Source organism: Empidonax traillii, unplaced genomic scaffold, assembly GCF_003031625.1.
Source record: "Empidonax traillii isolate 1590-97213 ecotype Southwest subspecies unplaced genomic scaffold, ASM303162v1 scaffold1411:size152692, whole genome shotgun sequence".
Classification (NCBI taxonomy): Eukaryota; Metazoa; Chordata; class Aves; order Passeriformes; family Tyrannidae; genus Empidonax; species Empidonax traillii.
The window spans coordinates 103,192-127,470 of record NW_020956604.1 but is presented as its reverse complement, the minus strand read 5'-3'; the positions used below and the strand labels follow the sequence as shown (position 1 = coordinate 127,470).

The following is a 24,279-nucleotide window of genomic DNA, read 5'->3' as shown; positions in this document are numbered from 1 at the left end:
CAAGCTATGGCAGCTGCATTCAACACTGACCCCTCTGGCTTTGGGGTCACAACTGGAGCCATAAGGTACCCTCAAAATGATCAGGTTGTATCCAGCACTTCCCGAAGGAACAGCGCTTTAACAGAAAAGACAACCAGGAGAATAAACAATATCCCTTAATTTCAAGGCAAAAAAAAAAGTTTTGGTTCCAAACTACGCTGTTCCTGACCAGTATTTTAAGGCTTTGATTTTTTTTTTTTTCCCCCTCTTTTTAAAAGTGAAGTATTTTTGTCTTTTGGCAGTTGAGGTGCACTTTGTGGGAAGCGCGTTAGCTCCCCGCGCAGCGCCGTGACCTGGAACGGAGGAGTGGAACGAGGCAGGATGAGGGAATGAACCAAAAATGAACCCGAGGATGTGAAACGGGGCTGGGGGGAGCAGAACTTGCTGCAGAGTTTTCTGGGACGGGGAGGGGAGGGGGGGGGTGTGGGATTTACGTATTTCTTCCTCGTCGTGTTCTGAGGAGGAGGAGGAAACAAGGAAAGAGAGGACCTGTCCGCGGGAGCGGAGGGTGCTCCCGGCAGGGCCGGGGCAGGCGGGGAGGAGGGGGCGTTAGTAGAGTCCACAGCCCCGCAGGTTGTTGGCGATGATGACGTCCGTGACGGCGTCGAAGACGAACTGGATGTTGTTGGTGTCGGTGGCACAGGTGATGTGGGTGTAGATCTCCTTGTTGGGGGACTTGTTCTTGCTCTCGTACTGGCTCTGGATGTAGGCCACGGCCTCCGTGAAAGCGTTGGGGCCTGCAGGAGAGCCGGGAGGGGAGGAAAAGGAGGGGTTAGAGCTGTCCTGTCAACCTGCAGGGTGCCTGCACACACCCTCTCACTGGGCCACTGCAGCACAGCCCCATCTCCACCTCAGGGATGGGCACTGTCCCCAGCCAGGATCGCTGCCAGCCAGGGGATGCTCTCTGACTGTCAGCTCAGCTGTATTTTTATTCTGAGTTGCTGTTTATAGTCTGAAGGGCTGAGTGTTAAACAGGCTATGATGGGAAAACCAGAACAGATTCCACATCGTGGTGACAAAAAAAAAGAGAAGAAATCTGCCAGGAATGCTCTAAGTGCTTGACCTGGGGAAGAGGCTTAGCTTTTTTCCTTTTTTAGATTTTTTTTTTTGATTAAAGTTTCAGTTTTGGATGGAAAAGAAGAGCTAGCATGTTCCATGAGTTGAGGGCAGTATTAGTAGCTGTGCTCTCCTCTCCCTGAATGACTAAGAGAAAAGGACATGAAAAGATCCAGCCTCTGTTGCAGATCAAAGTGGGGTTTTCTCGAAAAAAAAAAAAGCAACAAAAAGCCTAATACAAAATGTCCCTCTTTCTGAAGAGTTAGGATCACAGTACTCTCCTCCGGAACCACAGCTGAAATCACACCACGAGGTGTGATTTGAGAGATGTATATAGAGATGTCTGTGCCACACCTTACTAAACATCTTTTTTTCTGTTAAAAAACTCTAGGAGGGGCCATGCAAATGAGCAGATCCTTTCTGCCCTGGCCAGCCCTGATCCTGCTCACACACAGAGCTCCCCTTGGACCTGCTCAGGGCTGAGGAAGGTGGTTCCTCTGGCTGGCCTGGAGTGCAGCACTGCCTGCTGCCCGAGCCCCAGAAGGCTCCTCAGCAGTAACACTGCTCCTGCTTTTGGGTCCCTCTCCCTCCACGATGCTTTACTGATGGGAAATGCTGCTATCTGCTAGAAGGAAGCTTGCTGTGGTGGAAGGCAGCTGACCTGGGAAATCCCACTTGCACACACACACATGCTGCCAGTTGAAGACACAAGCACAGGAAGACCACGGGACTTGAGGATATGCTTGAAGTAAGAGAAGCAAACTGTTTTCTGGGAGCAGGTTCTTGCATGGGCAGATATGTAGAGAATCTGTGAACAGTTCCACGGGCTGTGCACAGAGAGGAGGGTATTTTATGAATGGGAACTTGGTGCTTCAAAGGCACGAGGATTTAGATGCTGCATTCTGTCCAGGAGAGCAAGGAATCACTAATGCCAGCTTGGTTTAAAACACACCAGGGATTCTGCTGCTGCTTTGCTAAGTATTGTGGATTAGTTAAAAGCAGGGGTGAATTAAGGGGATGGAAACAGTCAGTGCTCCAGCAAACAGCCGGCAAATTTGTGGATGCAGCCTTCCAGTAATTCCCTGTCAGCAGAACTAATGGACATCACAAACTTCATTTCATTAAAAGCATTTTGTGGAACCTACTCGTGATGCTGAAAGTCCGCTTGTTCAATTTATAGGCTTTCATCAAATAATTCTTTTTAACTCCAGGGCAACATTCTAATAGTGCTGCTTTTCCACACGACCACGAGGGCTTCATCCTCTGAGCTGTGGTCAGCAAAGCAGGGGCCAAAGTGTGTGCTTGGGTCTGGAGTCCAGGCTGGATTTAGCATGAGCTAACTTGTACTGGCACTGCTGAGTGCCTGGGGGGGGGATATTCCTCACCTCTGACTCAGATGACTGTTGGATCAGTAAAAGGACTTGCAGCCATCAGACTTCCAGCCCTCTCTGGTGGCACAAGAGAGACAGGAGGTCTGTGGAGGGTCCCTGGCATTATGAGAACTCCCAGCTTCCTGAACAGCACCTTGAAGGAGTTCAGAGCATCTCTGGGGTCCTCTGAAATGTGGGGAAGAGTGGTTTGGTTCACTTGGGGCTGAAGCGCTCCAGAAAGAAGCTATACTTGTTTTCACGTGTGTCTGAGGGTCTGCCTCCCCCACTGAACTCCTCTCTTGGGCTGGGATTGCTCGGGAAGGAACAGCTCCTTCTTCTTCTAGTCTCCCTGCCATCAGGGGTCTGTAAGAATATTATTTTGGAGTGGGGTTTCTGGGAGACTTTAGTGAAGATCCACAAAACCAGGTGCACAAAATACGACCAGGAAGGAGTGAAAGGTGCAGATTTGCTTCACTGAGAAAAGGGAAAAGGAAGAGGGCATGATGGAAGCCACCCAGGACATAGAAGTGCTGCTATAAAGAAGACAGTGATGAGCTGCTCTACAAGCCATCCAAAAGCAGCAATCTAATTTGCAAGCGGGAAAATTTCGGGTAGGCATTATTATGAGCTTTCAACTGTAAAGACTGAAATTTCCATGATTAGATCTTTCCAGACAAACGTGTGGGGAATATGTTGGTTCTGTCTGGACCGAGCAGATGAGTGGATGGCTGAAATGTGCTGGTAGTGACAAACACCCAAACCTTCCCCAGAGAGGGAGCCTGCAGATGTTCTTCTGAATTCAGCTGGAGTCGTTCTGCTCCGTGGTCTCAAAGCAGCAATGAGGGATAGCCTTTGTCTATTCACAGTGAAAAAATCAAGTGTTCAGAGATAAGAAGCTCTGGTTAATAATTTGTTGGCCTGCCCAGAGATGTGACACCCTCGGTGCTCCTGGTTCACAACCACGTTTCCCGACAGAGAGATCTGCTCCCCTGTCTGTCGGCTCGATTCATCTGGATGTCTCCGGCGAGCTTAAATAATTCATGATGATAAAAGTTTATTTTTGTGCCGTCTCGGGGTGGTAATGAGGGACTGTGGAAGCTGGTGAGATGCAGAGGGAGCAGCGGGGTGCAGCTGCAGCCTCTGCAGGGGTGCTGCATGCCCAGCACCAGCGGGTCAGCTGCCAGGCTGAGGTGGGGGCTCCTTGCCCGCTGCACAGCCCCTGCTCTCACTCCTCCATCACCGAGGCCTCCTTCTCCCTGCCGAGCCTGGGGTTTGCTGTGGCCTCTGCCTGCACTGGGGGTGGAGGGGTGTGGGTGGCCAGCAGAACAGAAAATCAAACACCTTGCTTTCTACCTGCATTTAGCTGGAAGTGCTGCTATGTCTGTGCTTGATTTCAGTGAGCCTGAGAGTGACACTGGGGACCTCCTCAACTAACCTGATGAAAATGTGTACCTTGAGCTGAAGCAGCCGAGCTGTGAGACCTGCTGCCTGCACCCTGGGGGGCTGATCATGGAATGTACAATGGATTGGGTTAGAAGGGACCTTTAAAGGTCACCTGGTCCAACTGCCCTGCGGTGAGCAGGGACATCTTCAACCAGATCAGGTTGCTCAGGGTGATGATGATGACTCTGCAGCCCCAGGGTGCCTGGCAGTGGGGTGGTGGTGGCCAGAAACTGCTGAGGGATTCTTGTTGTGGCCAGCCAGGACCTACAAGGGAACGCGGTGGGTTTTGAAAGAGCAAAGCTGGACTCCAGCTGAGGACAGCCTGACAAACCCTGTGTGTTGGTCTCCCAGAGACCAGCAAAGAACTTGGTTTGAGTCATCCTCCTGCTCTAAGTGGACCAATAAAGATGGTGAGGATGACCCTGTGGCACTTCCTGCAATGAAACCTGCAGTGAAGCCCATGGCTCTGCACCTTTAGCCTCATTGCCTGTAAAACATGACAGCATCAGCCCTGCTGGGAAGCGCCCTGTGCTCCCTTTGCTGTGCCCTCCTCTGCAGCCACCTGTCTCATTACCTGTGTACTCAGGAAAGCAGATAGCCAGTGGAGATTTCTTAATTTTCTCCTCAAATATGTCCTTCTTGTTTAAAAAGAGGATGATAGATGTATCTGTGAACCATTTGTTGTTGCAGATGCTGTCAAAAAGCTTCAGGGATTCGTGCATGCGGTTCTGCAACAGAAAGGAGAGATCCCATCAGGCCAAAGGCAGGGACCCAGGGACGTTCAACACGTAGGGAAAGCTAAAACAACTAAATTAAGGAGGAAAACAACAAAAAAGAAAAGCTACAATATACATAATCAATTTATGTATACATATACAGCGGAACATATACATACACAGATGCAATCCCTAGAACATTTGACACAGTTAGTAAACTGAAGGGCATTTAACGATACAGAGCTGTTTTGATTTTGCATAACATTAATTTACAGGATCCCAGCTCATAGAAATCATCATGCACCATGCATGGATGGAGAGTTATTTTTGCCCTTTGATCAGATTTTTGTGTCGGTGTAGCTCATGCAGATTTTCTACAACGTTTTCAATCACTTTTTAATTTCTTTTTTTTTCCCACTTTCTCGAACGTGTGCCGCACACAACTGGTTGGATACATTAACCAAGGACTGGTAGATCCTTGAATTAATCTAGAGTTGGAAGCAGACATCAAGGTAACATAATTTTGGAAATGACCTTGCCGTGACCTTTGCCTGGTTTTGTTACTTTGTTTAGTGCCGTCCCTTGTTGGGCTTTTAATTTTTGAAGGTTTTTTTTTTTTTTTTTTTGGAGTTCTCTTGGAAGATGGCTCAACAGAAAGTGTCTTGCAGAGAGGAAAACAAGTGAAGAAGGAAGAGGAAACGGTATAAAAAGGAAAAACGTAACAGAGAGCGTCTAAGAACAACCAGACTGGAAGTCAGGCAGCTACCAGTGGTGTTAGCTCGTGCCTCTAGAAGGTTCAGCTACTCGCCAGCAGAAGGGCTGTAAGTTCAAACGCACACACAGCGAGAGGTCAGCGTTTTGGTTATAGGTCATGCAAAAAAAGGACACAGAAAAGCAGAGAGGTAAGAGGAGTGAAAAAAACCAGACCAGTCAGAGAGCTGCAGAGTCCGCCACACGGTTTTATGGTGGTGGGAAGAGCTCACGGCAAAGTCACCCAAGTGTCATGTTCCCTGCTGCTTTCAACTCTCAACTCGCTTTTTGCTTTCGCTTTTTTTTTTTTTTTTTTTTTTTTTCTCAGTTCAAGAGAAGCTCCATACCTGCCAAATTTGGTTGGTGTCTCTGAAATGCTCATTTTTTGGCCTTTGTTTGGCTAGATAAGGTCAGTCGGCCGAGGCAAAGCTGTGGCGGTGCCGAGGCTGGCGATGTTTGGCGCGAGGCCCGCCGGTCGCGGGGCCGTCTCTCAGCCGGGAGCCGGGCAGCGGAGAGAGCAGGCGAGGTGAGGACGAAGCACACCCAAGAGTCAGGGGGTTATCAGAGGCAAAGCATGGCACAGACCAGACCGGCTCCTCGGCTTTTCCCAGCGGGGTCTCCTCGGGGCAGCGCTCCCCAAACCCCGCCGGTGCGCGCAAGGAACTGCTTAGAGCCGCCACCACCACCGAGACACCGCAGAGGACGGGGCTGTGCGGGCTTTGTGGAGTGGGTGCAGCGTGTCCTGCCCACCCATCTCTGGATTTGGGGATCTGGAGTCATACAGGAGTCAGCCGGGGGCCTTTGCCCCGCTCCCACTCCACCGCACACCCACGCCGGCAGCGCTTTACCGAGTAACGCTTCCCTTTGCACTTCATATCCTTCAGCTGCTGCTGAACCTTTTGTACAGGTAAAAGTGGCTCCGTGGATGGAGGGAACATCCGACCCAACCCAGAGCGAGACAGGACGCGTGAGATCTGCCGTCCCCCGTGCTGAGTGACCGAGCGTTTCCCCGTGCGTGTCGTACCCGCGGGGGGGACGGCGCCAGAGTGGAACAGTGCGTTTACCCTTTGGGGCTCAGTCGCATCGTGCTGCTCATCTGGATCATCCCGTGCCCCTGGGCTGCTTTTTGCTAACCCATTTGGTACTGGCTGGTGTGGGAGCCCTGGAGCAAAGCTCCTCTCTGCTACTTGTGGTGCCAGAACTGTAACCGTGCACAGACCTGGTGTACAAAGGAGATCCTTGGCTACCCAGAGCCTTTCAGAGGAGAGGAGGAAGTGGAGGGTGGTCGGGGGAACAGAAAGCAAATATAATTAACCATTTTCTTTAAACCAGGGTCCCTCACAGAACATTCTAAATGACATTTTTATCATCCTTGCTGATTCAAAATACAAGCATGGAGAAACACGTGAATGCTGCTCGTGGGTTAAACCTACAGCTCATCCACAGCACCCATCAGCGCACCTCGCTGCTCCCTGCCACCCTGCACAGCCCCTGTGACACCCTGCACAGCCCTGTGACACCCTACACATCCCTGTGACACCCTGCACATCCCTGTGACACCCCACACAGCCCCTGCCACCCTGCACAGCCCCTGTGACACCCTGCACATCCCTGTGACACCCTGCACAGCCCTGTGACACCCTGCACAGCCCCTGTGACACCCTGTGACACCCTGCACATCCCTGTGACACCCTGCACAGCCCTGTGACACCCTGTGACACCCTGCACATCCCTGTGAGACCCTGTGACACCCTGCACAGCCCTGGTGGGAGCAGTGGGGTGAAACTGCTCCCTGTGGCACAGGGAGCACCACGGGCAGCGTCGGGTTTTTCCAGGAATCAGAAGCTGAGGACTGCTCAGATGGGCTTTGTGTTTAGGTGAAGCCAACTACTCTTCTAGAGTAAGACTATGTAAAGATCCTACAGCAATCCTTCTACTCCTCTTATAAAGTTTGATTAATTTGTGTTAATACATGTTAGGAAATGAGAGTGTTTTCCCAAGAAATAGAGACTCTTAGTGTTCAGCTGTCCCCAGAATACAGAATCCCAGAATCACACACACACAGCACAAACCAACAGCCCTGCAGAACACCACAGTTACACTAATGTCCTCTATTCCTTCCAGATTCCAGTTTGAAAGCTTCCCAAGGCTGTCTGACCTGGCTTTCTGATGTCTCCATGTTGATTTTTCCCTCAGCTCTGCCAGTTAGCTGAGTAAACACAACCAGCTGTTCTGCCCACTCCTGCTTATTTACATGGGCAATGTTTTGGTCTCAAATCCACCTTTTCCTTGCCCACCACTAAAGAGGAGATGACACTATTCACAAGCCAGGAATTGCTAGTTCTGTGTGTGTGGCAAAGGTGCAGAGCAGTATCCTGATGAGCAGGCACGGATGATGCTGTTGTCATCCCGGGATGCCACGTGGGAAATGTCACATCCTGGGGAGGCTTGTGGGAGCCCAGGCATGGGTGCAAGCCTGTCCAGGTGTGGCTAACACTGGGAATGCCTCACTGTCTCCCTCTCCCTTCCCTTCCAGCTGTTACTGGTCCAACAGATGTTGGTAGCAGCCCTCTAACAGCTGTGGCAGACCCAGCTGAGAGGTGAGGATGTGTCTGGGTACCAAATGTCAAAGGACAGGCTGCTGCTAAAGGATGAGTGAGAAGTTAGAGCCCTCAAATATTCCCCCTCCTCCCAGTAAATCCACAGTGGAAGGCCCTTGTAGTCCCTCAGAGCTTGCCTTGGGCCCCTCTCAGGAGCACCTGCGCTGCTGTGACGGGGCAGTCGTGCCTGCTCTGCTGGGAGCCACTGAAGGTTATTACACTCCTCATATTTTTAGATGACGTGATATAAATCACTTCACCTGCTTTTGGATCCATCGTGCTGCTTTTTCTCACTTCGTGGTTGGGTCTGTCATCAAGGGAAGGGCTCCTCAAACACTGACATCTAAATGTCACTTATCTTTCCAAACTGCTATTTTAAATCCTGGTGCCTGCAAATACGTTACACCCCGACAAGCAAGGCAGCCCCCCCAGCCACGCTGCAGAGGAGGAACCACTTGCTCACACGTACTCAAAGTCCAGTTAACTTTTCCTGCACAGGGCAAGAGAGAGAATTGCTCACAGCTGAGTTCAGGTGTCACTGCACAAGCACGCTCCTGTCGCTGATGTGAAAGGCAGGCAGCTTTCCCCCGAGCACGAGGGAGAAAGGATGCTGTGGTCAAGGCTCTGCCCAGGCAGAAACACACTCATAAAACCCATCTTTTTTTTCACTGGAGCATGGGAGGAGAGCTGGTGATTTCTGCAGCACACAGTTGATTGCATGGTCTCTGTTTTCCTTGGTCATTAAGCACTGGCTGTCACACCAACTGTAAGGACACTGATGGTTATCCAGAGCACACAGACTCCATATTCCCCCTCCTGCTTACATTTCCTAAGATGTCCAAGCCACTTTCTCTTGCTTTGTCACTCCTCAGGCAATTTCTGAGCACTGCAATTCCATTTTCCTTGCCCAATGACAGCAGGGAGAGCACAGTAACCAGGTCATGCAATGCAACAGAGCCACCAGGCCAACACTAATGCACACCAAGGGTCACCAGCACAGCCCCCCAACCCATCCCAGCCTCAGCAATGGGGACACCAGCAATGCTTGCATGTCCTGGCTAGGTATGGTTGACCTAAATATCTGAGTTTCAAAGGCAGCAATGTACAGCATGAACATCTCCCTCTCTTGCCACAACTCCTTTGAATTTGCAAGGGAAAAACCAGGGCATAGTCTCAGTTCCCATGACAGGTTCCATGCCATTGCTTTTTAAAAATTCCATTAGGAATTCCACTTAAAAGGAACAACAGAAATCTACCTTAATTGTTTTCTCAAGTTTTACTAAGTGGTATGACTGCTGTCCCTCTCTCCTCCCAGATTACAGGGCTGAGCCTTTTCCTCCTGTAACCTCAATTTATGAAACATGAAGATAATACAGAAATGAGACAAAATAGCCTTGTTATGCAAAGACACAATCCTTGAAGATGTTCTGTCAGTTAAAACCAGGACATTCCCAGTGTGGACAAACACGGCAGAGATCCTGGCAGCTCCTTGCCACGGACTTGGTAAAGGCAAAATGTGATCTTTGTGTGTACATGGGCCTAAAAATCACAGATGCAGAAAGTTTTCTTTATGTCTTTCTGATCTGGACATGGGGAAGTGCTTGCTTTCCTTGACTCCTGCTGTGCAGCTCTTTGTGGCAGCGAATTGGAGAGAAAATACATCCCTTATCCAAGACTGCCTGCTCTTAGGGAGCAGGGATGGCTTCCCTGTTTTAGCTGCTGCAGGAGGGTGGGTGCTCAGTCTTTTAAAACAAAGGGCACAGCAAACCCCCAAACCCCTTTCCAAGCACAGCGCTGTGTTTGAATTGTCAGGGCAGGGACAGCTCAGGGGGTGTTTCACCCAGCCTTGCTTAACCAGCTCTTTGGAAAGGATTCACAGGAAACCTGTTGTTTGTGAGCTTTATTCTGGGAATCGAGCTGACCCTGCACTTGTCCCAGCTGAGGCTCAGCCAGACCAGCCCCTCCCTTCTCTGTGTTTGGCTGACTGCATCTGAACTGCAGTGTCCTCCACCTGGAGCGTGGTTTGACTTAGAGAAGTGCAAAAAGCGCCTGTGAAATCCTGTGCTCATTGACAAACTGGGTGGTGGGCACTGGAGGAAAAGCCATTCTCCCCATGCACCCAACTCTGGAAGGGTTTTTTTGGGGTGCTGAGATGCAGTAGGGCCTTTTCCCTCTCCTGGCTCCCTGCCAGCAATGAAAGCTCTTTGCAAGTCTGTCCATACTCACAGAGACATCTGTACAACCCCCAAGCTTGCAGCTCGGCACAGCTTGGAAGGGCCTGGACTGCAGGGAGCATCTCTAGAAAATGAGGCTGGAGGAGCTTCCATTTCAATGTCTCAGCTGCCTCCTCTTTGTGTTTTCCAAGTGAGAAGCAGCAATAAAAGCTGACTGACGTCATTAGAGCCGGCAGATGTGACGGATGCAGGCGGCAAGTCAGCTGCTGCTTCACTGCTGGGCTCTGGGAGGGTGAGGAGCTGCTGCTTCACTGCTGGGCTCTGGGAGGGTGAGGAGCTGCTGCTTCACTGCTGGGCTCTGGGAGGGTGAGGAGCTGCTGCTTCACTGCTGGGCTCTGGGAGAGCCACCACGAGCAGGAGGAGCCCTGGGGGGTTCAGCTGGGAGGGCTCAGGGTCTGTGGGTGCCGCGTTTCCCACCTGCCATTTGTGACGGGGATGGAACAGGGCAGGCAATCTCCCCCACCAGTGTTTTTTTCCCATTCACACTGGCCTCGCCCAGGGCTGTTTATCTGGGTTAGGCAGGGGCGTCCTGCCGGCGGTGGCGATGCCGGATCCTTTCCCCGTTTACGCCGAATGTGTAAATGAGCAGCAGCTGCCTCTGCCCTCCTGTTGCTCAGCATCCCCCGAAATGTGTTGTGAGAAGGGACTGAAATAGCAAGCAAATGTCAGCGCTGTGCCAGAGCTGCACCAGCCCGCTCTCCTGCTGCAAAAGGAAGGTTGGAGATGCACAAATCCCAGTTTCTGCAGCAGGGCACTCGAGGAGGGAGGCTGAGCTGGCACCCTGCTTGTCTCCAGGGTGGTGCTGGGCGAGGGAAAGTCACTGGCAGTGCTCTCCCCAGGAGAGATGCTCTAACCTCCGGTTCAGAGGAGCGGAGTTAAGCCTGACATTTATAAAATGGCATTGGCATTCAGGCTTCCCTTCCATTTTGTGCTCTGTGGCTTTGAATCACAGGCTCTGGCTTGTGCAGATGAGCACCCAAAGGTGACCCGTATTAAAAGCTGCCTTCGGGTGTCACAGTCCAAGTTCTACCTACAGAGCACCTTGCTCTCTGCTCAGGTAACAGCTTTGCTCCCTGTCACCTGCACCTGCCCTCTCCCTGTGTGTTCTGTATCTCCTGGCTGTTTCCACTGCCTGGCTGCAGAGCTCTGTGGTATTCAGATAATGGCTGGGTTTTTCAAATCACAGCAGAAGATTTTGGTTCATTCCCAGTCAGTGTTACAGGGCTGAGCATCCTTAAGAATATCAGGGCCAGGGGCAGAGGGAGGGGACAAGTGGAGGGTACAAATAAGTGGACATGAGAGGATGTAGGGTGTCCCATCTGGAGGGAGGCAGTCATGATCACAGAATCATAGAATCATAAAATATCCTGGATTGGAAGAGACCCACAGGGATCACTGACTCCAACTCTTGGCCCTGCACAAGACAACCCCAAGAATCACGTTGTGTGCCTGAGAGTGTTGTTCCAACACTTCCTGCACTCTGGCAGGCTTGGTGCTGTGATCATTTCCCTGGGAGCCTGTTCCCCTGCCCAGTCACACTCTCAGTGAAGAACCTTTTCCTAATTTCCAGCCTGAACCTCTCCTTGACACAGCTTCATGCCATTCCCTTGGAACCTGTGACTGATGATGTTGATATCACCCTGAATTCTAGCATCAGTACCATCCAAACAACCAGGTGACCTCAGTACCATCCAAACAACCAGGTGACTTCACCAAAGAGTTAGCTAGAGCTCATAAACCTGGTTCAGAGGCTACAAACCACAGTACCCGTAGTCTTTGGGGGACAAGACAACCGTTACCCAACAGCAATCTTCTGCTGGATTCCTTCCTCATCCACAGCTTTCCGTAAGCCTGACACCTTTCCCAGCAGAACAGAACCCCTCAGAGCTGGCAGGAACGAGCCCTCTGTGCTGCCACGGACTGGGCACCAGTGAAATCCTTCCTCAGTCTGACATGGCCCCCAGTTCCTTCTCATTAGACAAATGCAGCTGGGTGCCCACAGCTGTTGTCATTAAAACCACACACCCCCTCACACTGAATGAACGGCCACAGTGCAGTCATGAGTCCTACTGCATCCTCTCTGTGTACTCAGTTCACTCCTATTAATTGCACTCTAATACCAGGGAGCACACAGGTCCTCGCCTGCTTTATTTCCAGATGGTATTTTGAGTCTAATGTCACAGTGGGAAGTCATAAAAATCCCTCCTAGAGCAAATTACCTGAGGAATCAAACAGTTCCATTCTCACTGAGGAAAATGAATCTCTGCAGCCTGAAGAAATGGGTTATACTCCCAGGCCAAGCCTTGGGTGTGCATGGCCAGCCCTGCATCACAGCCTGACCATTTCCCTGACATCTGCCCCAACACCCGCTGTGCTGCACCTCCTCGTGCTCACACAGGTTCTTGCGAGGCATTTTGAACACACACAGAGAGCAGAAATAAAACACTGTGACTCCACTGGGGCAAGGAGGCGTTACCTGGGCACGCAGACTTCATTTCAGAGAGTGTGCAGGAGGACAAACCTCCCCAGGACTTCAGAGTCCGGGGGGAGTGACAGACAAAAACCAGAGCTGTGGCCCCCCAGGGAGGTCTCCAAGAGGCTGCTGGCTATGCAGTATCCCATACAGAGGTGCTGGGGCCTCCAGGACCCGCTCAGACTCACCGTGGTTTCATCTTCGTGCAGCACCTGGTCGTAGCCGCTCAGCGCAACGCAGAAAATGATGGCTGTGACGTCCTCGAAGCAGTGGATCCACTTCTTGCGTTCTGACCGCTGGCCCCCCACGTCGAAGAGCCTGCGGCACAGGAGAGGGCCATCAGCACCTACTCGCTCTCGAGCACCAGGAAACTTCGGCTTTCTTGGCATTTTGTGGCCAGGGGGGCCCTGGGAGGCTCCAAATGCAAAGCAGTGGGTGCGAGGAGGACAGGGAGGAGCAGTGACAGATGGGGAGGTGGGGATTTTTGGGGTGGCCTCAGCAGCAGCTGGGCCCCAAAGGGTCTGTGGGGGTGCAGACCTTATGCTCTGGAGTTCATATGCTCTAAACACTCTCTGGGAACGGCCCTCTGTCCTCATGCCCCCTTCTCTCTGCTGGCTGGGATCTTGCAGGTCAATGCACAGCAGTAACTCCACGGACTGAGCCACCTCAGAGAAAGATCTGGCCAAACAGTTCCACATTTATGGAGCTTGATTGGACTTGGGGGTCAATCTCACATTACACTTTTCAACAAACAGGTGATGCTTGGCTTAGAAGAAGCTGCCACGAGCTTCTGCCTTACAGGCAGTGACTTCCAAGACCAAACATTTCACACTGTTGACCCTCCAAAGCTCCATGTCCTCTGCAGTGAGAGCTGCCCACGCACTGACCAGCAACTTAACAACTTCTCCTTTAGGTACTGTGGTGAAACCCTGCCATAAATAGTTCTGAAAACTTACTGTGCAGTTTTAGACTAACCTGAAGTGGAGGTTTTTGAATGTGAAATGGGTTTCTACGATGCCAGTTGTCTTGACCCTGGTCCGGAGGATGTCCTGCTCCGTGGGCTGGTAGTCTGCAGCTCCGATTCGATCTAAGCTGTCTAGGTAGCTGAGAGAAAAAGGGAAAAGGAAAAGAAAACAGATAAGAATAAGGCACACAATAATCTTTGTCAATATCTCAGATGAATCCTTCAGCTTCCTATTAATCTTTTTCAATCTCATTTTTCAGGGCTGAATATATTGTAGTTACAGGGGGGAAAAAAAAATCCTGTTCTGGGGAAAAACAAACCCCACTAACCTAAGCATAAAATCTGATAGCGAAGTGAAAGCAGGAAATTAAGTGGGGTGTGTTGTGAGTCCTGATTGCAATCTGTGAAAATACACAGTTTTAATATTACTTGCTATTTTTATTCCCTGGGGGACAAAGGTCCCAACTGGTCCGTTGTGCTGGACTCTGGACACACACACACGCTTTTGTGCCAGGGTTGATTCAGACAAGAGGCTGGAGCACACAGGTCTGGCTCCCAGAACACGCAGGTCGAGTCCCCCTGGGGAGATGGCTCTGCCTGTGCTGGGAAGGGAGGGAGATGCCATGCCCAGTGGGATGCCTTGCTTTCAGTCAGCTCGGATGGGGGGAGATGAAGCTGCCCAAGTGAGTCACTGCTTCAGTCTGAAACCCAGCCCAGGGCTGGGGCTGCGGGAGATGCAGCACTTGGACAGAACCCCAGGGCCTCACTCCGATGGTGATAACCTGGGAGTACAAACCGGGGCTTTGTCAGGGGGTACAGGGGAGATTTAGCTTTCTAAAGCACTTGGACAGTTTTAAAACATGTAACTTTATTCTGCTCTAGGCTTAAAATCTATGAACACAGACAATGCCCCCCTAGGCTGAAACTTGGGGTAGGAACTCCTGTCTTTGGGCATGAAATATTTCTGTAGAGGAACCCAACAGATTCACACATAAGACCACAATTCATTTTCCCATCCACATTCAAGACAATTTTCCAAAACAATCTATAAAGAAAAGAGGCATTTGGATTACAATTTAATATGAATTATAAACAGAAAGCTGCATCACACGGTGACGTCTTTCTCACCACTGCTAAGGCTGCACACAGACGCTCCAATTTCTCTTAAATGTGATTTTTTTAAAACACAGAGTGTGGATTTAGTCCTGATGAAAACTGAAATCACCTCCCCAGGCTCCTGTGTCTTGCCACAGCACATCCTGCTTGGCCCAAACTTGGCCCCGTCCTGCTGCTGGAGATGCTTTCCCTGCTGCACCCAAAACCAGGGACTGGCTTTCCATTTGTGTCCTGGAGGGAGTGCTCTGAGCCAGGGCTCCAGAGCAGAACAAGGTGTGCTGGGGCTGTGCACTCTGCTACCCAAGAAAACTCCCTGGCCCTGCCTTTCCAGGAACAGCAAACACACAGCCCAACTCCATGCTAAGGTCAAACCCAAACCTCCCCCTGCTCACATCACGTATTTTCCTTACCCATCTTATTTATAATTTGTTTTTGCTAAGGAATTCCAAGAACCATATCACCCAGAGAAAAGTATAGAAGCTGAGCAGGCTTTTATTTTTGCAGTGCCCTTTCCCAAGCATTTAAAGGCCTTGTGGTTTCATGACAGATGCTTCCTTAATAACCTTATGATGGGCCCTGGATGGATGGATGAATGGGGCTTCATTTGAGATCAGATCCTCTGCTGTGAGGGCTGAAGCCACGATCACTCATCTATTCACAACTGGTGTCAACTGCTGTTATTTAAGAGGCAGCTGCATCTCTTCATGTGGCCCCGCAGACCGAGGCAGCCCTGCAGTGCTGGGGCTTGGAGAGGCAGGCTCTCCTCTGTCCTCACCATCCAAACACTCCAAGGTGATGCCAAAGAGTGGATACTTGGTCTGTCAACACACCCTCTGCCTTTTCTTTTAACTTCCCTCTCCATCTCTTCCCTCATCTCCCGTCTTTTCCACCACTCTCTGCGTGTCTCTCAAGGACTTAAATTCTTTCAGCTGCCTGGATCTGCTTTTCATCTGTTCCTGGGAGTCTTGACGAGGGTCAGCCATCAATTTCTATGAAGTTATACAATATTGTCAGTGCTGGTTTCGAGGCTGCATTCCATAACTGTTTTTGCTGCTCTCCCCTGGACTGTCTCCCACCTCAAGCTGCAGCAGACATTATTTCCCCTGGATTTGGCTGCAGCTGAACTGGACCCTGCTGGTGTGTGCCCCCTGTGAAGCTCAGCTGCAGGAGCCTGGCCTGGCTGCCACGCTAACACCCAGCTGCAGGAATGGGAAGCTCAGGCAGGCTGCTGTTGGGATGGTGAGCTGATTTTAGCTGCTGCTTGTTCTGCTTGGCTCCTGCTGAAGGTGCCTCTGAGGTTCCACTGGTGCTTGGAAGGACCTGCTGGTTTGCTGGGTTGAGCCTGAGCCAGGGGGGCACAGGGTGTCCCGGGGGTGCCACCTCTTTGGTGTCCCCAAGTGGGGACAAATTGCTGCACGTGGCACTGGATGGCAGCGCTCGTGGGTGTGCCCTCTGAACCGCAAATCTCGAGGCCAAACCGTTGTGGGAGATGATAATTGGCCGTCACAGCCAACAGGCTGGGTGACACATAATCCCCTCAGAAGCTGGCATCTGTTTAACCAGCAGAAAGAGGAGCACTTTGGAGGCCGTGGAGAGAGAGCTCGGCTCTCCCTCTCCCACATCATCGGGGTTGGCATCAGAGCACTTCTGCTGCCCAGCTCCAGGGTCTGCACGCTGGGCTGGAGGCATCTCTGACATGACACAGCAGCTCTGGCTTGCAGCCTGCCCTGCCCAGGGTTTGCAAGGGTTAAAATGAAGGTCAGAAGAGAGCACATGAGTAACCCTCCAGCATTTCTGCTCCTGAGCTGAGTAGCTCCATTACTACTTCCATCTTTTATCTTAAATACTTTGTTTTGAAGCAGATTGCAGGTTTCTGAGTCACTCAGTTTATCAGGCTCAGGGAGGTGAAGCCCAACTTTATTATGCTGCTAAAAGCAAAATGCAGAAGAAATGGCAATTCCCAATTACCATGGGAGAGGAGCTCACTGAAGGGAGGCTAGCAAATGCAGGAGCTCTGTACAGACTAGCTGATAGTGAATATCTACAGTCACTGGCACCTTCATTCGCTACCACAGCACGTGGGAGCAGCACTGCTGATGCCAGAGACACCTCATGGAGAAAGAAAGGACTTCTGTCCAAGTTGTCCCACGGGAAGAGCCTGGTGGCAGCAGCCTACGTGCAGTGTGTGCACAGGGACCCCTCCCCAGGCTCTCTGCCACCACAGGAACTTGTCCCAGGACTGTGCTGCCCGTGCCAAAGGCTCCACTGGGCAGCTGAGGCTGCAGGCTGTGGTCAAGGCTGGATACCTGCGGCACAGCTCACACAGATGCACATTCACATCTACTGAGGTTAATGGCAGCGAGATGGGTACACCTCTGCTGGGCTTTTCTTGCCTCCCAGGTGGCACTGTGGCAGTGTTTCTGCAGGCAGCATCCCTGGGCACGCCTGAGGTGCTCACACTGTGCCAGTGCTGGGCTCACGTCGTCGTCAGCGCTCGACAAGCTGCACTGCAGCAGCAGCCACAGCTGGGCCTTGGTCTGGGGCAGGTCTGCAGGGAGCAGGGGTGGGATTTCGGGACAGCAAGCCTGCAGACAGTGTCACCTTCCCAGCAGCTCCTCCATCCTGGCAGTCCTGACCTCTGGCATGTCTCCTCCGTGAAGGAAAGGCCATGAGTGCATGGGATACCCCAGCCCCAGCTCCTTGGCTTGCCTTGGATTTGACTGAGGAAGCAGATCCCCACTTGTCAACACGCAGCTGAGTCACTGCAGAGTTATTTTGGACTCTGTGTACTGAGGCACTCAAGGGGCAGCTCCAACACTGTGCCCTGGCAAATGCTGCGTTTTTAATCAAGGTTGTCACAAGCTGGATCCATCTCATCCAAATCTAGATGCTTATGTAAAGATGTCTCCACTGGAGCACTCCTTCCTCACTCATGACTGGAAGGCCACCTGTCTCTGATCTTACCTTCCACCTTCCCTTCCTCCTTTCCTCCACCAATGAACACACAAATCCATGGACATTTAGCATCAAAACCATTTAATATTTAGTGACCATAAAGGAAGGATTCAGAGGACTAGCACTGGGTTTGGGGAGTGTCAGGAGTGCCTCCACATCAGCACAGTAAACTCTGCCTGTATCTCCTACCAGAGGGAAGAACTGTGGGCACTGCAGCTGTGATCCAGGTTGGTTTGGCTGCCCAGGGCAGCTGGTGCTGGCCAAGCACCCAGAGGTCATGGCACCACGGTGCTTTTCCAGCCACATCCACTGTAATATTTTAGGGGAAGGGGGAAAATCAAGAAAATCAGAATCCAGCAGCTATCCAGCACACACAGCAGCGATGTCACCGTGTCTGAAATAATCATCAGCTACCGAAGGCTTGAAATGTGGCCAAGCAGTGGCACTGTGTCCCTTCAGGATCGATCCTCCCTAAGGGTGGGGACTGTGATGTGCACACACACAGGGGCAGAGCCCTCCTCTCCCCCTGACAAAGGTGGAACATCGTGTTCCTTGGTGCTCCCAGGTGGGTTATGGCAGGGGGGGAAAAGATCACAGGGGATGAGTAACTCAGCTAAGAGGGCAAGAACACTGCCTGGTGTTTTCTCAGCCCAGCCCAGAGAAGGGTGGTCTTGGGAATTTGCTCCTGGACTTTGGGCAACGTGTTTTGTGTTTCTGGCAGAACTCCCTGATCAGCCAGTCCTGCCTCGATGGGAATCCCATGAATTACAGGGCAGGCTCTGCTGTCCTGCCACTGCTCCTAATGAAAACCTCACCTCATACCCAAGCAGATGAGATACCAGCATGGACACTCCCCAGCTCCCCTCCCCCAGCTAAGTCCAAGCTTTGGACACGCCAGTTCTGTGCCTGCTTCCTGCAGGCTGCTGATAGTGAGTGTCACCAGGCTCAGGGATTACTGGGGTTGCTCTCCTGAAAGAACCTTGCTGGATGCCATGGGTTTTCACTACCCTCCCTTGGGAAATGAGGAGGATGGTCCCTGCTATTAAAGAAGGTGACAGAAGGAATGCTGCTTTTTGATGCCTTTATTCTTGCCCTGCACTGAGCAGGGCTGTACAGGACTTGTACATCAACCTGACAAGTTGATATTAATACTAATGACAGGCAGAAGGAATGAACAAAAGGGGGTTGGAGTTTAGCTGTCCTAGTTAGACTTGCAATTTTCCAAGGCATGACTGGATCCAGGATAATTTTTAGTATCACATTTGGATGAGCAGAGTTACTAAACAGCAACCACTTAACAAAGATTCTTCAGGGCACGAGGGGTCTCCAGGTGTAAGCTGCTGGCTTTGCTCCTGGGTGGGGATTTGGTCAGCAATGTATGATGGTCCCCTCACTGCTGGGAGAAAAGGCCACTGTGTTCTGGTTTGAGGTTGTGACCAGAGAGCTCTGGTGGGGGCCTCTGGAGGAAAATCTAGCACTCACAACCTACCCAGACAGGGGTTTGGAGGGGCCCTGGGAAAGCAGATGTGGGCTCATCTTTCTGCAGTGAAGTGAAGTCTGAAAATTGGATGGGATGTAAGAGGGGATGATAAAGATTTTTTTTTAATTTTACATACTGAAACAAACCCTTACAAAGGAGAAAAAGAATGTGTCTGGATGAGATCAATGACTCACCTAGCTTAGCTAGTGTCCAAGAGCAGATGTTGAGAAGAGTAGGAATGCAGGGCAAGTATGCAGTACTCAGCTTTCCCAGCCTCCAGTGCTTCATATGGATAACAGAGTTTCAAAGAGAAGCGTTATATCTTTATATTTATTACCCCTCAATGATTCTGCTTCCAGAAATTTGCCTAGGCACTTTTTACAGCAATTTAAACTTCCAACAGCCACATCTGCAGCGAGGAATTTCCCAGCTCAGCTACCCTGTCTGTAAAAAAACTGCCTCTTTCTGGTTTTTAAACTGCCATGTCTGAGTTTAACTTTGTTAATTTCTGAATGGGAACAGCTGTCCTCTCTCTTTCTTCCTATCCCCCACTCATTTCTACGTAGACATCTCTGTAGACCTCTGCACATCCCCTGGGAAGCATCTCAACCTGCGTGGAAGCACTTTGGAGCCTTCCACCACAGAGGAGGGGGTTTTCCTCACGTCCTGAATCCTGTCTGGGGTGAGGAAAGGAGGGAGCCCTGCTCCCCTCTGACTCCCAGCTCTGAAGGACAGAGAAGGGATGAGGAATGGTGGGACTCAGAACCCTGCAAGTGAGCAGGATCCGTGCCAAAACCTTTATGCAACAGTCAGTAGGTTTGAAGCTTTTTTTTTTCTTTGCTCCAGGACTGCTGTTATAAACCTGCTGACAGTGGAGCTGATGATTTTTCTGCACTGTAAAAAGAAGAAAGAAAGGAAAGAAAAGGAGGGCCTAAAAATAAGCCCCGGGGAGTTTGGGATAATGAAGGGCTTGTTATGGGATGGAGCCCCTGCTCAGAGCACGCAGGGGAGAGGCATCAACACACCCAGCTTGCTGTGCCACAGCCCCAGCGAGCAGCACCGAGCATCCATGAGCAGCACAGAGCATCCAGTGCTCACCCCAGCGCTCCTACAGCACAGGGCAGCCCATTACATTTGGTTACATTTGGCCCCGAGGCCAAATGAGCTAATTGTTCAGAATTACTCCAATCCTGGAAAGCAGACAGCTGGGACCACAGAGAAACCAGTCCCACAGACTTTAACCTTTTAATCAGCCCGCTGGCCAGAGAGATTCATCAGGGTGTGCACAAAGGCCTGGGACGTGTATTTACACACTTGTGGCAGTTGGGGAAGTAGCATTAACATCTTTTCTAAGCTGGAAGGAAAAAATCAGCTATAGCTGCAGTTCTGTAGTGCTAGGTGACTGTCTGCAGCAGGGACAGCACCGCTGAGGGATTTAGATGTAATGCTGTGCAGGAAAACCCCAGTTAATGAGATCTGTGCCCTCCTAGCAAGGAGCTGGAGGATGTCCATGGCTGGACCGTGGTGCAATTATGAGGAGTGGGGTGGGTCTGTCAGGAGCTGGCTGCATTCAGGGGCCTCATTTATCCACTCACCCTGCTGAGGGAGACGTGTTGCTAGCAATGGAGAGGGAATCATAGCTCTGGATCTTCTCATCTGTCCATTTTCCTGATCTATTAGCAAGCTATGGGGATTTCTGCTTTCAAATCCCACTTAGGCATCCCTGCCACAAAACACGGGGACCAAAGTCAGCTGGTGCTCTGCCATGGACAGATGTGACCCACAGGTAGCAGAAGCAAGATCTGGAAATTTTACCCTTGGCTGCACTCTAAAAATATCTTGGTTATGGCAGGCACAGGTGGATCTCTTGGGCATGCAAAACCTGTGCCACCCAAATGGACTTTCTGGTCCTTCTCAGCAGCTGAGGCTCCTCCAGGAACAGCCCTGCCTGTGGTGTTGCAGCACTTTGATTTCTCTCCAGGCTGGATCCAGAAGCAGAGACACATAAGGGAATATTCATGGAGTTTCTCATCCCTTTTGGAGATGTTCAGCTGAATCATTGTTAGGGGGAGATCTGTTTGTCATGTAGCAAAATAGCTCGATTGTTCCCACCAGGAAAACCTGTCACCTGGGCCAGGCTGCACTGACAGGGAGGTCCTGCTGACCCCCCACCTTTCCTTTGTCCCTTTTATTGGCTTAAGCAACCTCAGAGGTCTGTAATCCTGGTCTGGCACCACACACCCACTCCTGGGATTAAACTCCTGCAGTCCTCCAGACAGTGGTTCAGGTTGCTGCCAGGGCTCTGCAGGAGTGGGCTGATCCTTGTGTTCAGCTGAAGATGCATCAGGGATGTGTGCATGATGAAACCCCTTTGGGATGCTCCTTATGGGACATCCCAGCCACAAAGCTGGGGTGGCTCTGTGGGAAATGAGCTGAGGATGCCCCTCAGAGGGATGTCCCTCCACCAGGGCTGGGGACAGCTGTCTCTGCACCTGAGATTGTGCAGCCTTTCCCTGTGCCCTGGGGACATGTCCCTGCCCAAAGCAGCCTGTGCTGCCTGCCTGTGGACCTGGCAGTGGCCACATCAGCTGGGAGCTGTGAGGTGCTGCAGTGACCCAGGTGGGTCCTGCCTGCTTGTGGGAGAGCTTTGAACGGACCCAGGAGCACCCACCCTCCAGTGGGAGGATGGAGCTGGGCCAGAGCAGCCTGAGGTCTGGAAAACATCAGAAGTTCTTCCAGACTGTGGGCTTTATTGCCAATCAATGCTCTTGGTGATCCTCCTCCTGTCTGCAGGAGGGAGGAGAGCACCTCGAGCAGATGGCTGCTCAGCACGAGCTTGTCCTTGCTCCCTGCTGCTGGAGCACCTCGGCATTGATGTGTGCTCCCAGCCTCCCACTGCAGCAGGGAAATGCTGCCCATCACCCTTGCTTTGGGAGCAAGAAAAGTACTGAGGGGATGGAGGACTTGCCTGAGGACACGATGGGAACTCTGTGATGGCACTTTGGGTTCCCTAAGCTGCAGTCAGGAGCTTTGACCACAAGGCCTTTCCACAGCTGAGTTTTACAACCCTTAGGCAATATTCTTCCATGCTTTTCATTGGGATTTTGCCCATGTAGGGGCAGATACTGAAAGGCTGGTAGAAGTTTAGGGTATTCTATTAAGGCCTATTATAAGAAAGAAATATATTCCCTACATAAAGAGCAGCCCATAAAATGGTGTTACAATTGATGATTAACTCACAATTTAACCCAAGAATTTGAATAGAGATAAATAAATGCCTTCTTTTTTTTTTTTTTTCCTTTCTGACAAACAAACAAGGCTGAAAATGGATGTTGTCATGTACTTTTCTGCTTCATCCAATGTAATTTCATGCATTCCCATACGGATTTTGATGAGTTCTGCAGATCAATGACACTGCATTTAAACACAAGCTAAGCAGTAATTACAGATGCATGCAAGATTTATTCATCTGGTGGCACTGCACCAGCTGATGGAAGGATCAGCCGTATCCAATCAATGTTTGAAGCCTCTCAGAATAAAGAGATTTTTGGCTCCCACTGCAAAGTGAAAATAGAAATCACCCCCGAATCCCAGGATTGCCCACTTAGGTGTGTACAGGGAGGGCTGCAGGGTGGGTCTGGGTCATATCTGCACTGTTGCTTATCCCCTGCACCCCGTAAATGTTGTTCATGTGGGGTCTTCACACCCTCACTGCATGACCCCCCCCGTCCCCAGGGCTGAGGACTGAGGAGATGAAGGCATGAGTGAGGAAAAGGAAGGAGGCAAAGCACTGTAGAGCAAGGGGCCAGGGAGCAGGCAGCCAGCATCCCTGGGCTCATCTGCCACGTGCCCAGGCCTGGCAGGCAGGGGCAGGGAGCCAGCAGGACGTGGCACGCTGTGGCACAGAGGGAGCAGCTGCGGGGCCGCGGTGGAAACCACAGAGGTGCGTAATTGTGGCTGGGTTGTTATGGGAACACGTGGCAGGGGATGTGAGGCAGCATGTGGAAAGAAAGAGACTGGATATTGGCCAATTTTCCCTTCAGGTCTCCCCTGTTGATGTGAGTTCTATGTTGAGGGGAGCTCTCCCCTCCCTCCCAGGGAGCAGAGCTGCTTGTGCCCACTGTCACCGTGGGATGCCCCACTCTGTGCTGGGACTGCAGGGAGGACACCCGTGCTAATCCTGCACCCACATTTCTTGTCAAGATGGTGCAAAGTAGCAACACATCAACCAGAGTCAGCAGGGGCAAAGCACAGCCTACAGATCCCTGATGGTACTTCTGCTCTGGGGCAAGGGAAGATGAATGTGGGATGAGCCACACGAGACAGAATCGGCAGAGCAGAGCTTGGGGCAGCTCCTTCAGGCACTCAGAGAAACCCCTGGTAAGATGAACAGGTCATGTGGGGGTGACCTCTGCATTTAGCACACTTTCTATTTACTACCAGCTATTCTAAGCAGATGTTCTGAAGCCTCCCACAGTGATTGCAGATGTTTGAATGAGCGCAGCAGGGCTGAGCCACGCTGCCCTGCCCCTGTGCTCCCCTTCAGAGGGAGTTCCACTGGTGCTGAGAAGCACAGGAAAAGGGGAAACCCGTCCAGCCCTGCCCAGAGAGCAGCCACAGGTGGGGAGAGGCTGCTCAGACGCAGGAGTGTCCAGTGCTGCACGCTCCCCTCAGTCACCTCTGGGACTTGTGCTGCTGGTCCTGTGTGCAGGTGGGACTGGGTGGAGACAGGGGACAAGGTTGGAGGCTCTTCCACCCCAGGGTGCAGGTGGTTGAGCTCCTGGGCAGAAATGTGGAGCCTTTTTTCCCTGACTTTTTTTGTAGCTCCTGTATTTGTGTCATTTTTTCTTTCACGCGTTTTTGCTCAGTGAGAAGGTCCTCTGGGGATTTCTCCAGGCCAAGTTGATGCTTCCAAGGTGAGTTTAATTTGAGCAAGGGTTTTTGCCTGGACTCTGTTACTGGTTCCCAGCTCTCAGCATCTGTAGCTGGCATCAGCCTCTTCCTTCCCTTTCCTTCTCCTGTCCCTGCCCATTGCAGATTTGGCCTCACTGCTCAGCACACTCCCTGGTGCAGAATTGCTCAT

The 24,279-nt window shown here is 51.3% G+C and overlaps 1 protein-coding gene across 1 annotated transcript in view; it reads right to left on the bottom strand.

Moving 5' to 3' along the window:
* Window positions 1–242: 242 nt before the first annotated feature.
* Window positions 243–24,279, bottom strand: part of LOC114069977 (guanine nucleotide-binding protein G(o) subunit alpha) — a 74,613-nt gene continuing 50,576 nt past the window's right edge. The window contains exons 3-6 of the mRNA XM_027907149.1: window positions 13,657–13,785; window positions 12,870–12,999; window positions 4,483–4,636; window positions 243–776 (exon numbers count right to left, since the gene is read on the bottom strand). Coding sequence (XP_027762950.1) covers window positions 589–776; window positions 4,483–4,636; window positions 12,870–12,999; window positions 13,657–13,785 — 601 coding nt within the window. The 3' untranslated portion in view covers window positions 243–588. The remainder of the gene's footprint in view (window positions 777–4,482; window positions 4,637–12,869; window positions 13,000–13,656; window positions 13,786–24,279) is intronic.